General features: G+C 37.2%; 1 protein-coding gene across 1 annotated transcript in view; it reads left to right on the top strand.

Annotated features, from left to right (window-relative positions):
• The window catches only part of fgfr2 (fibroblast growth factor receptor 2), a 62,502-nt gene that overhangs the window by 14,617 nt on the left and 35,256 nt on the right, over positions 1-12,629 (top strand). Inside the window, exons 3-6 of the mRNA XM_016533558.1 lie at positions 785-1,051; positions 2,108-2,182; positions 5,769-5,938; positions 8,003-8,126. Of these exons, the coding sequence (XP_016389044.1) occupies positions 785-1,051; positions 2,108-2,182; positions 5,769-5,938; positions 8,003-8,126 (636 nt within the window). The remainder of the gene's footprint in view (positions 1-784; positions 1,052-2,107; positions 2,183-5,768; positions 5,939-8,002; positions 8,127-12,629) is intronic.

Raw genomic sequence — 12,629 nt, forward strand, 5'->3', positions numbered from 1 at the left:
ATATATATATATATATATATATATATATTATATCCATATGTAAACAATGTTTTCAATATATTTCTAATTACATATAAGTATATGTTATATGTATAATTGAATATATAAAACATGATTTCATAGAATATTATGCAAAATTAACTAAATATTTGTAGATATTTGTACTGACACTATATGGAAAGCGTTATTGTTGTGCACTCCAGCATTTTACACTGGATTTTTTGCTCCACCTTATTTCAATCTGTAATCAAGCCTTTGATTTTTCTGTTTTAGGTGCCTCACTTTGGCACCTTCTTGGCATTCCTTATGAGCGTTTGGCTAGCCAATAAAGTCGTTGTAGAGCATAATTAAAGATAATGGAATAAACCGGCAACAACAGGCTTAATTCTAATGCGCGAGGTCGAGGTTGAAATGACAGGGAAAAGAAAACCGAAGGCTCTGTTTATGAAATGAACAAATATTGAGCTCTATTTCTCGACTGGCACCTCTTTCATGTCAGCGCACTGCTAACGCCACACTTTTTTCCCACTGGTACAGCTGCATGCTTCCAGAAATGCTCTGTATACACAATTCACAGCTAATGGGACGCTCTGAGGTGTCTGTATTTTGGGATTTTTTGACTTTTGGGTGAACTATTCATTTAATTGAAGCCTCTTCTCCACACTAGTCACTCTAGGGATGTCATTTTGGTGCAGTGTTTTTCGTCTTACACTCTTTCTCTTTCTCTGTGCACCCTGTCACCCCTTTCCTCCTGCCCTCCTCTCTTTTCCCCTTCGCTCTGCAGAGCCTCCAACCAAAAACCAAAACTCTAAGCCCACCCTGTGCTCGGTGCACCCGGGTGAACTGCTCAAGCTCAACTGCCCGCTGCCCGAGGCGACCGCCATCGTCTGGACCAAAGACGGCTCCTCGCTGGGCCCTGATAACCGCACGCTCATAGATCAGGAGTGGCTACAGATCCGCGACGCCACCCCTAAGGACTCGGGCCTGTATGCGTGCAGTGCCGCGGGCTCCCGGGCCAGCGACACGCTTTGCTTCATCGTAAACGTTACAGGTGAGACGCTTGTCTACCACAGGTGGCACCATCTACTGAATGAGACTTTGATATTCGTAGATGAGTCTTCGCACGCCGTATCTGCCTGAACTGAATGGTTCTGTTTGTCTGTTTTCATTGCATGTTTACAGTTTGCAATGCAGTGGAAGATGTAGTCTTTAAAATGACTTTGCATGCAGCATTCGGATTTACGTCTTGAGTTTGACATTTGTTTGTATTGTTTTTATAACATTCGTTGGCTCTGTAAATTGAGTATTAAGATTAGTTTAGTTGATATGCCTGATGTTAGCTTATGTCTTACACTTTTTGTCATTGTATTATACAGACATTTTGTCTGATTTAACACGTCACATTAAAATATTTTCTAAATTTTTCATCTTTTTGACAGTTTTCTAGCTAGCATTCATAGTTGCTCTAGGCTATTGGACACAATCTTATCTCACAGTAACATTAAATGACATATTACAATTATTTTTGCTATAGATTGTTTTCGAAATATACATTTATTTATTTAAAAAAATATTCACATTTCTATATATAAATTTTTTATATATATGTGTATATTTTTTTTAATAAATAAATGTATATTTCGAAAAATATATGTATATATGCACACACACAAAATATTAGTTTCTAAATTAATTATATAAATATATTTATCAATAAATATTTTATTCAGTCAGTCAGTTAAATTAAATTAAATTCAGTAATTATGAACGAAAAGTTCTTCATCTCCTTTATTTTTCTTTGAATTTGCATGGACACAATGATTATTCATAACAAATGAATGACAAATTATGGCATCAGTTAGGTTTTAGGTTCACATGTTTAAGACTTGAGTTAAAAAATAAAGACTCCAAATAGTAAAAGTAATACTATTTTTCAAAATGCACTCTAAAATTGTACTTAAACTTCTGATTGGATGAGCTGTGTTCAGCACTGTTATTACTATATTAATGTCAAAAAGAGCAAATAGTTGATTAGTGATAGACGTGTGGGTGTTGTGACGGCAGGAGAAACAAAGCACGGTTACAGTATTCCCGATACTCTCTGCAGATGCCATCTCATCCGGTGACGATGAGGACGACACGGAGCGATCGGACGATGTTGGGGTGGACGGCGAGCAAATGCGTGAGTATCGGGACCGGGGGCCGAACACCAGTTGTCACAGAGTACCACGTGAAATGCACTTGTATTTCCGATGTTGAATTTAGATGCAACACGGTTGGCATACTGTTTTTATATTAGCATAGGTATTGTTTTTTGCTATTTTTGTTACTGACAGGACAAGCCTGCAGTGGAGTCTGATGTTAACTATGTCACCAAGCAATTCCAGCACAGACACATTCCCAGAATTCCAGGCATTCTCTTTCCTTCTTTGTGTCTTTGTGCTCTCCATTTCTCAGGTCCATGAGAGGCCTGTCTGTAAAAACCTGCTAAGAGTGTTTTGAATTGGGCTTCGCTCTGAGAATGGTAAAAGGGAAAGACCTGAGGTGAAATATTAACGAAATATAGAAAAAGGAGAAATTCAAAGGGCATTAAACATCTTGTTAATAAATAGAGTACTGCAAGGGTGACGTATTTTTGTAGGCAAACCCCTAAAGTTAACTGGTTGCCTCGACAAAAAGCCAAGGATTTTTCCATTGGCTACTGGATTATTGCAGAAAATAAGCTGTGTGACCAAAAAAAGTTTATGATTCTTCCATGTTTTTTCCATCATGATAATCTTCACAAATGAACACAACTCATATTAATTTTGAAGCCTAAATACAATGGCCAGAGGTAAAAAGCTAAAGCTACTCTACAAACAAACTACACCAGTCGCACGACTTTATCGTCACCACCACTACACTTCCAACAACTCTTTAAGTCCTTTAAAATCTACTAGTTGCAAAGTTAGAATTAGAATAGTTTGCGAGAGCGTGATTATAAACACAACAAAGCTGTAAAAGCGACTAGTGAGTTCATGAGTTCAACATAATAATGTTTAATGTATCCAACAACTTCTGTAGTCACATTCTGTAGTCACCTGTTCACCGTTTTCAAGATGCATAAAAGCTTTAAAAAATCACGTGTGGGGTATTACTGATGTATTTTATGCGCACAAAAAGTATTCTCGTAGCTTCGTATAATTGCGGATGAACCACTGATGTCACATGGATTATTTTACAGATCTCCTTGCTACGTTTCTGGACTCTGGAAAATTTCAGTTGTATTGCTGTCTATGCAGGGTCAGACAGCTCTCAGATTCCATCAAAATTATCTTAATTTGTGTTCCGAAGATGAACAAAGGTCTTACGGGTTTGAAATGACATGAGGGTGAGTAATTAATGACAGAATTTTCATTTTTGGGTGAACTATCCCTTTAACCACAGACCTTATTTCAGGCCAAAAACCCATTGACTTTGGGACGATGGATTAGTAAGATAAAAAATGCCAACTTATTTCCAGTTTCAGGACTCATTCTTTCAGAAATATATGTTTTTTTTTTGTCATGGTTAACCCTAATCGTTTCACATTTTCGAGAACTTTATGCGAAAGAGAAGCCGTGACAGGTGAGGAAAGGATATTGACTGCATTTCCTCTGTTGAAACGAGCGCCATACCCACCAGAATCTGTTTTGAGTTGTGCAAAACTAAATATTAAAGAGAGTTGTTGGAAAGAGGGGTGGAGCGAGGTCTTCCAGCTAATGGGCTCTGGTTTGGATCTGCACCAACACTTTTCTGTGTATGCTTTGGAGGTCTGGCCTTTGGCCGCGTACGAGTGGAGCTGAGGCGGGTGTGGGGGGATCGGGGTTGGGATGGAGGGGTGTTTAGCATTGTGCTTGGGGCGGTTTCGGGCTCAGTGGGTTGGATTTCTGCCCAGCTGAACCACTCAGAACTCTTTGATATTTCTGTGCAAAGGGGCCTCAACAACCGCACTCTCAAAAACACCAATTTTTTCCCCCCTCTCACGAGAAAGTTTCCTTTATTTGTGAGATGTTTTGCCTTCGTATGAGATGTGCTGGAGTAGACAACACTGGGATTGTTTAAAGTCTAAAGGTCTGGTTTGCATGTTTTTTCTTTCTCTGTGTAATTTGATGGAATTGGCTGCTGGGATGTCTCAGTGTTTCTGTTTACTGATAGATTTTTGCAGATACCGGTGGTATTTGTTGATGAAAAACAGAGTTTTTGAAGAAAAATGTCAATAAAGGTTCAATGGTCAGTCCATGTTTCACTGGAGGTCACCTGTTTTGGGGTTTCCCAGGACATCCGACCCTACTGCCCCAACGTCTGAGGGTCATTCCCATCTTCGTTTTCTCAACGAAAACCTGAACCGTTAACAAAGTTAAAAGGAGTCGGGCTTACAGACATGTAGTCTGCTGTCCGTCAGGGCGTTGAGGTCAAAGAGAACGACCGTTACGAAAGAATTCCCACGAGGTGAGATGAAAAAGTTGGGTGGTGAGGAAAGAAAACAGACGGACAGATAGACGTCGAAGAAAAGGGTTAAGTTGAAAACCAATTATCATGCCTTCACGCTGAAGGGAAGATGTCTGTTTACACGTCTGATATCAAGTCGTTTGCAACCTTCCGGTTAGCATGTCTGTCGAACAAAAGAAATTGGATGTGATGGTCCAGTTCCTTCTTGGCAAGCCGCTGTGCTTTTGGACCGACTTGTTTTATCCTTCTTTTCTCTTGTGTGTTTTCAGAGCAAATGGGAATATGTTTTTATTTAAGCCGCTCACTGTGAGTTGCAGGGTTCCATTAAGCAGATGGGCGGTGCAGTCATGCAGTGCTGCGAGTGTGAATAACTGTTTCGATTTGCATCCGTGGTCATGCCTTCCTGTTTCCCCTTGCTGAGTTTCAGACAGGCTCCTGCTTTCTCTCTCTTGGCAATGATGCATTTCTTTTGGGATATTGGGGTTGAATCAAAATGGACCTCGGATTGATTGGCCATTTCATTGAATTTCTTTGTGTCATTGAATCAGTGTCCTTTGGCATTTTTTATGTGCTGTATTCAGTTTTCATTTTAATTTTAGTTGAAGTTATACATTTTATATACATATTTTTAATTAGATTTTTGTTGCAAGCCTTTTTGTAATTTCGAAGTTTTTTGTCCACTTATTTAATAAAATTTTTAATGGAATGCTATTTCAATGAACACAAACAGTTTTAATTGTTTTACAATAACAACACTGCATTCACTGCACAGACACATAAGGCCAAAATGAACTTTTCATAGTACAATAGTTGTAATATTTATTTAAATAAATTGCAATTTTTTTAAATCGCTGATTGATTTAGCAGTCGCACAAGGTCATATTGCAATTTTGATTTTGAATTTATTTGTTATATGACTAATGCCGATCTTCTGAACTGAAAATCATGCTTAGTGATTCATCTTCAGTGTACTGTACAATCCAAGCTGATTCATCTACTGTACAATCCAAAAGCTACTGTTTCTGGCTTTGAAGTTTTTCCATAAACATAGATATAGAAAACACACGGTAGATGTCAGGGGCTGATCTATGAACGGCTGAAAGCAGATAAGAGTGGAGGCGTAGATAAAAAAAAAAACTCCAGTTTGCATGGAGGTTTTACGTGATGCATATCAAAGCTGCATGTAATCTTAAAGGCTTTGACACATCAAAGAAATATATATAGTGCACTGCAAATATGTGGTTCTTGTTGATATTTGGATGATGCAAATGTTTGTAATTGCTTCTTCTTTCCTGCAGTGGCGCCATATTGGACTTCACCGGAGAAGATGGAGAAGAAGCTGCACGCCGTACCTGCTGCCAACACTGTGAAGTTTCGGTGCGCAGCGGCGGGAAATCCCAAGCCTGAAATGCGCTGGCAAAAAAACGGAAAACCCTTCAAACAGGAGGATCGCATGGGCGGTTACAAGGTAAGAGAGCTTCACAAGCACTGTATGAGGATATGGAACTCATCATGGTAAATTTATTAATGCTTAAAAACTAGAGCCAAAACAAAAAGCTTTTTAGAAAGCAAAATAGTTACATTGAAGTATTTTATTGATACATGCAGAGTCAGAATTGTAGGCATGAAACAGCTGGTGAAGCACTGACTCTTGGTTAAAGTGTAATAGATGTGCGGGGCGATTGGTCGTTGTACCCCGATCAGTGTTTGCACTTCCTTCTCTGAAAACACAGCTGATCCACACAGAAGGTCACTAATGATTGAGCTGCTCACGCTCGATTGATCTGAAGACTCAGATATGACTCAGTGTCTGACTACAGGACCATGAACTGGTTCATTTGATAGTCCAGACTCAAATGACCATTTATTATGAACTATTTAATTATGAATTATTTATTATTATTATTATTATTATTATTATTATTATTGATGATGTTTTCTGAAGAACCTTAAATGATCAGATGAAACATTTTAATAAAACTCATGACAACTAACAACTAATGAAAACATTTGGTTTATTAAAGATAAAATGTGATTTAATTTTAATTTTGATTGTATTTTAAAAGTTATAATAACAATAATAACTTTTAAAATATGTGACCCTGGACCACAAAACCAGTCATAAGGGTCAATTTTTTGAAATGTCGGAATAAATAAGATTTCCATTGATGTACGGTTTGTTAGGATAGGACAATATTTGGCCGAGATGCAACTATTTGAAAATCTGGAATCTGAGGGTGCCAAAAATCAAAATATTGAGAAAATCGCCTTTAAAGTTGTCCAAATGAAGTTCTTAGCAATGCATATTGCTAATAAAAAATTAAGTTTGAATATATTTACAGTAGGAAATTTACAAAATATCTTCATGGAACATGATCTTTACTTAATATCCTAATGATTTTTGGCTTAAAAGAAAAATCAATAATTTTGACCCATACAATGTATTTTTGGCTGTTGCTACAAATATACCCCAGCGACTTAAGACTGCTTTTGTGCTCCAGGGTCACATATATGCTTTTTAAACATAAAAAATGAATATGTCATCAAAGATAAGCATCAGATTATGACCTGTTATTTTAGTTTTATTGAGGTACTTTTATAGTTTTTGTTAATATTTTGAATTAGATTTTAGTTTTATAGTTTCTGCTTTCATGTTCATTTTAGTTAAAGTTTTAGTAATTGTGTTGTGTTTTTATCATTTTATTAGTTTTAGCTTTTAAATGTATCTATATAGTTTTTATTTATTTTATTTCAGTTTTAGTTTGAAGATAAACAAATCGAAAATTATAATTGTTGCCTTGAAAACTAGTTGAAAAAAAAGTTATTTTATTTTATTTTATTATATTTCAATTGACACACATTTCATGTTTTAAATTTTAACAAAAGTGTATTTTTCCGGTTTTAGTTTTAGTGAAGCCTAACTATTGTAACCATGATTATTGTTGCATTTTAGAATATACAATACAAATCTTCATGAAAAATATCTCATTTAGTCAGAATAAGCCCAAAATGTTTCATAAAATAAGCGAGATTATGGTTTATGGATAACATGTGCCTCAGGTGGATGAACCCTTATTTTGTGGTCATTTGAAGGGTCTCAGAAGGCCGAGGGTTGTGGAGTGAAAGTCTCCATGGAAGAGACGCTGGATTTTGTGGCCTGCAGTCACGAGAGCTGCATTCCTGGGGTGGGGGCGGGAGCTCGCTCGTCTGTCGGCACGGCGATATTACTTTTCCCATGGTGCTCTTGCTCGAAAAACCCTCGTCTTCTAGGCCAATTTCTCTCTCTCTTGTTAGTTCGGTCAGTGCTGCTGTCAGTTTGCCCTTCATTTTGTAAGACGTCACACACAGGTGTGAAATGAAGGATAATAGACGCTTGACTAAACCTGGAGTTTTATTTGAGATGAATTCGAGAATAACAAAAACAACCACCTGTGTTTGGTTATGTTAACTGGGAACATTGCATAAACAAGTGACTAAACTATTCTGAATGTGTTCTGTTGTACTAAGTTTGTTTTTTATTTGCCCCGTTCAGCTCCGACTCCAGCACTGGACTCTAATCATGGAGAGCGTCGTTCCCTCTGATAAAGGAAACTACACCTGCATGTTGGAGAACGCCTACGGATCCATCAATCACACCTACACGCTGGATGTAGTAGGTGAGTGCTGTTTACATGTGTTTAGATTAGTGCTGGGCGGTATACCGGTTCATACTGAATACCGGTGTTTATTTTTGTTATGATATGAATTTTTTAAATACCGCAATACCGGTGCATGTCATTAAAACAACGTTCGGAACGCGACACTGTTTTGTCAATGTTGAAAGCAGTTGTGCTTATATATACCTTCATATCTTTGTGAAAAATATGTTTTCTTAGATGATAAATGAGAAATATGAAAAGAATAAATGAAAGAGAAAACTTTAAAATGACTTTACTGTCACTTTTAAAGAATTTAATACATCCTTGATAAACTAAAATATTATCAAATCATTGCCAGTCATTAAAAATTAGTATTGATTGACCACTTATTTTTTCTCTTCCATATAACATGCGAGCTATATTTCAAGTCTTCTAAAGCCATATATGGTGTTCTTGTTTGTATTGTACACGTGTCTAAGCTATAATGCAGCTTTAAAATACTTGGAAGGCTTAATTTTCATTTTTTGGGGGGAACTGCCTTTTTAATTCACAGCTGTCTGCACTAGTTTATTGTTTGAGTAGAACTGCCCCATCTAAACCTCAGAACCAAACTATATTTTTGCATGCACACGCCCAAGAACATGCACACATGTACAAAACGCTGACACGCCAGGCTCTCACACACATATACATGCTCCCTATTTAGGGTCCCTGTTCTGGGTTAAGTAAAAGCAGTCTTTCAGAAGGTCTCTGTTTTTCTTTTCTGTTTTATTGCATGGCCGTAAAGCCCTTTTGTGTCTGGCTCAGTCTAATACTCTCATCGCAGAGAAAGCAGGAGAGAAAAGAGGCAGAGGAAGGCATAATGCTGTTGTTTTTCACTTTAATGTCAGACTAACCTACCTGGGAAGTCTATGAAAATGACAAGATGAGAAAAAGAAGGTCAGGAGAGAGAAAATGTTTTCCCTGTGCCGGAATAGGAGTCTCGCTGACCCCTCGAACAGGTCAATGAAAGTTGCGCCAGTCTGAACTGGCCTGCATTTCTGAGCTGGACAAAGTACAAAGCGCTGACACTTAAAAGAGCCAAAAAGACTAATTATTGCTATTTATTGTGGACGTCGGCCAGATTCCAGAAACTTCTACTGTAGTTCTCTTCCAACAATAGCCTCTTCTACCAATTTGTGCACACATTATCTACATATATCAGGATGCCAGGACCATCCACTACCATTGGCACTAGAGTTTGGAGATAAACCACAATAATTTTAGTCATAAAATTCAATGAAACATTCTAAAGTTAATACGTTTTTCCTCATCTTGACTTGTATTTCTTCCCGCTTTTACCTCATTTTACCTCAATCTTGTTCATGTGTAAATAATATAAAGTAGTTCTCTGCACTTATAGCTATATAAACACATAATAAACCATACAGCAATATATCTACTGATCGACTTTTCAAACCACCCAGACCTAGTTGGCACAGTACCTTAGTTCATCTCCACCCTGATTTTTCTCTCAACCAATCCCGTGCCGCAGCCCAAGCAACCCCTCCCTGACTGTTTTTGGTCCGCATATGCTAAGTCAGCAGGTTATCCAGAGTTCAACAGGCTTGCTTCAGGATGCCAGATCAGCCTGAAAATGCCTGGCTAATGATGTAATTGATCGATTGTGATTTGGTGGAGAATGTGGGAGAGCGACTGGCACTTGGCTTAACTTGCGGTTGACTCAATGGGTTTTTAGAGGAGGATCTGATCTGACCTTCAACCTGGTTTCGGTTGGGTTTTTGGAAAGTAGTTTGGTAAGGGTAGTGGCTAACAAACTTAAGTAAGCAATATTAAGCAATAACGTGACACAATTATGGTTGGGCTTGTATTTTGGCGATTCTGATTCTGCTTGGAGATTATGATTCTTCACAATTACCAGTTTAGATTCCAATAAGGTATAGAAAATGAAGTTAAACATTTAGATATCAAGCATATTTAGTCTGTTTTTTTTTTTTTGCAAAACATTCTGTTGCTGCTGAATACCATAAAAAAATCAACAGCCTGAAGAATACTTGCATAATGAACTTTTGCTTATTGTTTTACCAATAATGCCACAGCAAAAACAACTAGACTAACTAATATAGATTTCAAACATCATTAAAAACAAGTAAACGGTCAGTAACAAAATAAAAGCAAATAAACGAATTAGCAACAGCACAAATAAATACAACTGAACAAAGTTCAGGTACAGAAGTATAAATCAAATTTAAAATAACACTATTGTTTATTTAGAAATGAAATATAGATTTATCCCTATTGAAGTTATAAAAGTTATTCAGTCAAGATCAGTGAGTTTTCTTTTTCTTTTGTTCTTTGATAAACATTAATGGCGCAAACAACTGCAGGAATATTACGCTGCTGTCACTTTAAGACCTAATGCACCGATTCAATATAATTCTACACATGAATTTTCAGTTTAAATGCTGCTTGCGTTCACTTAAGACAAAACCTACTGTGTTTACAAGGATATTTTAACGTAATTCTGTGTATTTGTCTAAGTACAAGACGATGCGAAAGAAAGTTCAGAATTCATGCACTTTATGAAGCTGCTTTTTGTGCGCATGCTTTGGAGAAAATGCGGGCAAGTGCCAGATTGAGTTTCCTTTTGCATCTTCTTATGCTTAAATGGTTGAAAATCACAATAAAATGCACACACATGAGTCGATAAGCTGAATTGTAATTGCTTGTCTTATCAAATCCTCCAGTTTTGGAAATTTGGAACCAGTTCTCGATAGCCAACCCTAAACACAATCAGTTTAAAATACTTGCTAGCATCTCCAAAGGAAGACTTTCTGCCAGACGTGGAGACTTTGTAAGGTTTAGATCTTTGTGTGTCAGCAAAGTTTGTCTCTCCACCTTTTTGTTTCTCATCTGTTCTTCTTCATCTGTCTGTCTTTTCTTTTCACTGCCCATCTGTTGGGCATCCTGTATCCTCTGCATCCCTTGACCCCAACCCCTCTTTCTTTTGCTCTCTGTTTCTGCTTTGCACCATTGTTTTGAGATTTTCTTGTGCCCCCTCTTGTGCCCCTCAGTCCTAAATCCTCTTACTTCCCCCACAAACCTTCCCTGCATGTCTGTGAAGGTTGACCTCTCCACATCTCCTGTGTGACATCATGCCTGTGTGTATGTGTGTATTTCGGGGGAAACCAGGAGACGTGTCACAATTACAGGGCAAGAGTAATGTTGTGTTGTGAAGACAATGAGGTGTGTGTTTGTAATGTGGTTTAGTCTGTTTAGTTTGTGATTTTTTTTTTCCTTTTTCTTTGGAAAACGTGATGCAGTAGTTCTAACTGTAACCAAAGCAGGGTTATTATAGTTAACTTAAAACTACAACCATTAAAAAGTAATGATACAAATAAATAAATTGTTACTAGAAATAAAATAATTACCTGAAAAAAAATACCTGAAAAAATTTATTTTATTTTATTTTATTTAGTTGCCAAGTTTAAGTTAATGTACCAAAATATATAAAACTAAAACTGTAATAAAAAAAAAAAAATAGGCATATTTTAAAAACAAAAACTAATAAAAATTACTAAAATTTTAACTAAAATTAAAATAAAAACATTAAAATAAAAACTCTAACTATTAAAGGGTTCATATTAGGGCTGGGAGATTTTCCTGATTTAATCGATTAATTCGAATTTATTGTTTTGCCACGATTTTATTTTTTAGAAATCGAGGAATCACGATTTTGAATAGAAATATTACCAAATGTTAGAATTAGACACTTTGACAAAATGCCGGTGTTAACAGTAAAGAGAAAAGAACGATTCAACCGCATGTCGGCGCACGTGATTAACCACTCACGTGTGACGCGCTCTGTGAAGGACCATAAATATAGCGCTAAGCGCCATTCACACAGAATGCACTTTTGTGTTGCCAAAGATGCGACGCGGGCAGTGGAATAGGTAAAACATGCAAGAAGATGGGAGTGAACTTCTTTTAACTTGAGCGCAGTGTTTTTAGAATGGCGTTTCATGCATGAGACACTGCAAGAGACGCGAGCGCAACAGTCAAACACATCCATGTTTACACACGACGTGGAGACGCTGTGTTTCGTTATGAAAGCGAAACTACTTTGTTTGGTCTTCCAAAAGAGGACACGACTAAAAATCAGTGGTTAAGTTGTATTTACAACACTGTTCCAGAACAGTTCAACCCAAATATTCAGATGTGAGCAACGCATTTTATGGAGGATGAGGACTGTTTCCTGGGAGAGTATAGCCTACAATGCTGGTGTTCTGACAAATAATGCTGGCTCAAAGCCTGTAAGTACACTTTCATATTTAAAGGATTTGCCACTGAGGATTCAAACGTGAGTTTTGAGCAGTGTAGAGTTCGAGATTTTATTTTTTTGCCAAATCGCCCAGCCCTAGTTCATATAATGCGATTTCAAGTTTTCCTTTCTCTTTGGAGTGCTACAAGCTGTTCGTGAATAGATACGATCCCTAAAGTTGCAAAGACTAAAGTCTCAAA

The sequence above is a fragment of the Sinocyclocheilus rhinocerous genome, unplaced genomic scaffold, assembly GCF_001515625.1.
Source record: "Sinocyclocheilus rhinocerous isolate Xijiao unplaced genomic scaffold, SAMN03320098_v1.1 scaffold304, whole genome shotgun sequence".
In the NCBI taxonomy this organism is placed as follows: domain Eukaryota; kingdom Metazoa; phylum Chordata; class Actinopteri; order Cypriniformes; family Cyprinidae; genus Sinocyclocheilus; species Sinocyclocheilus rhinocerous.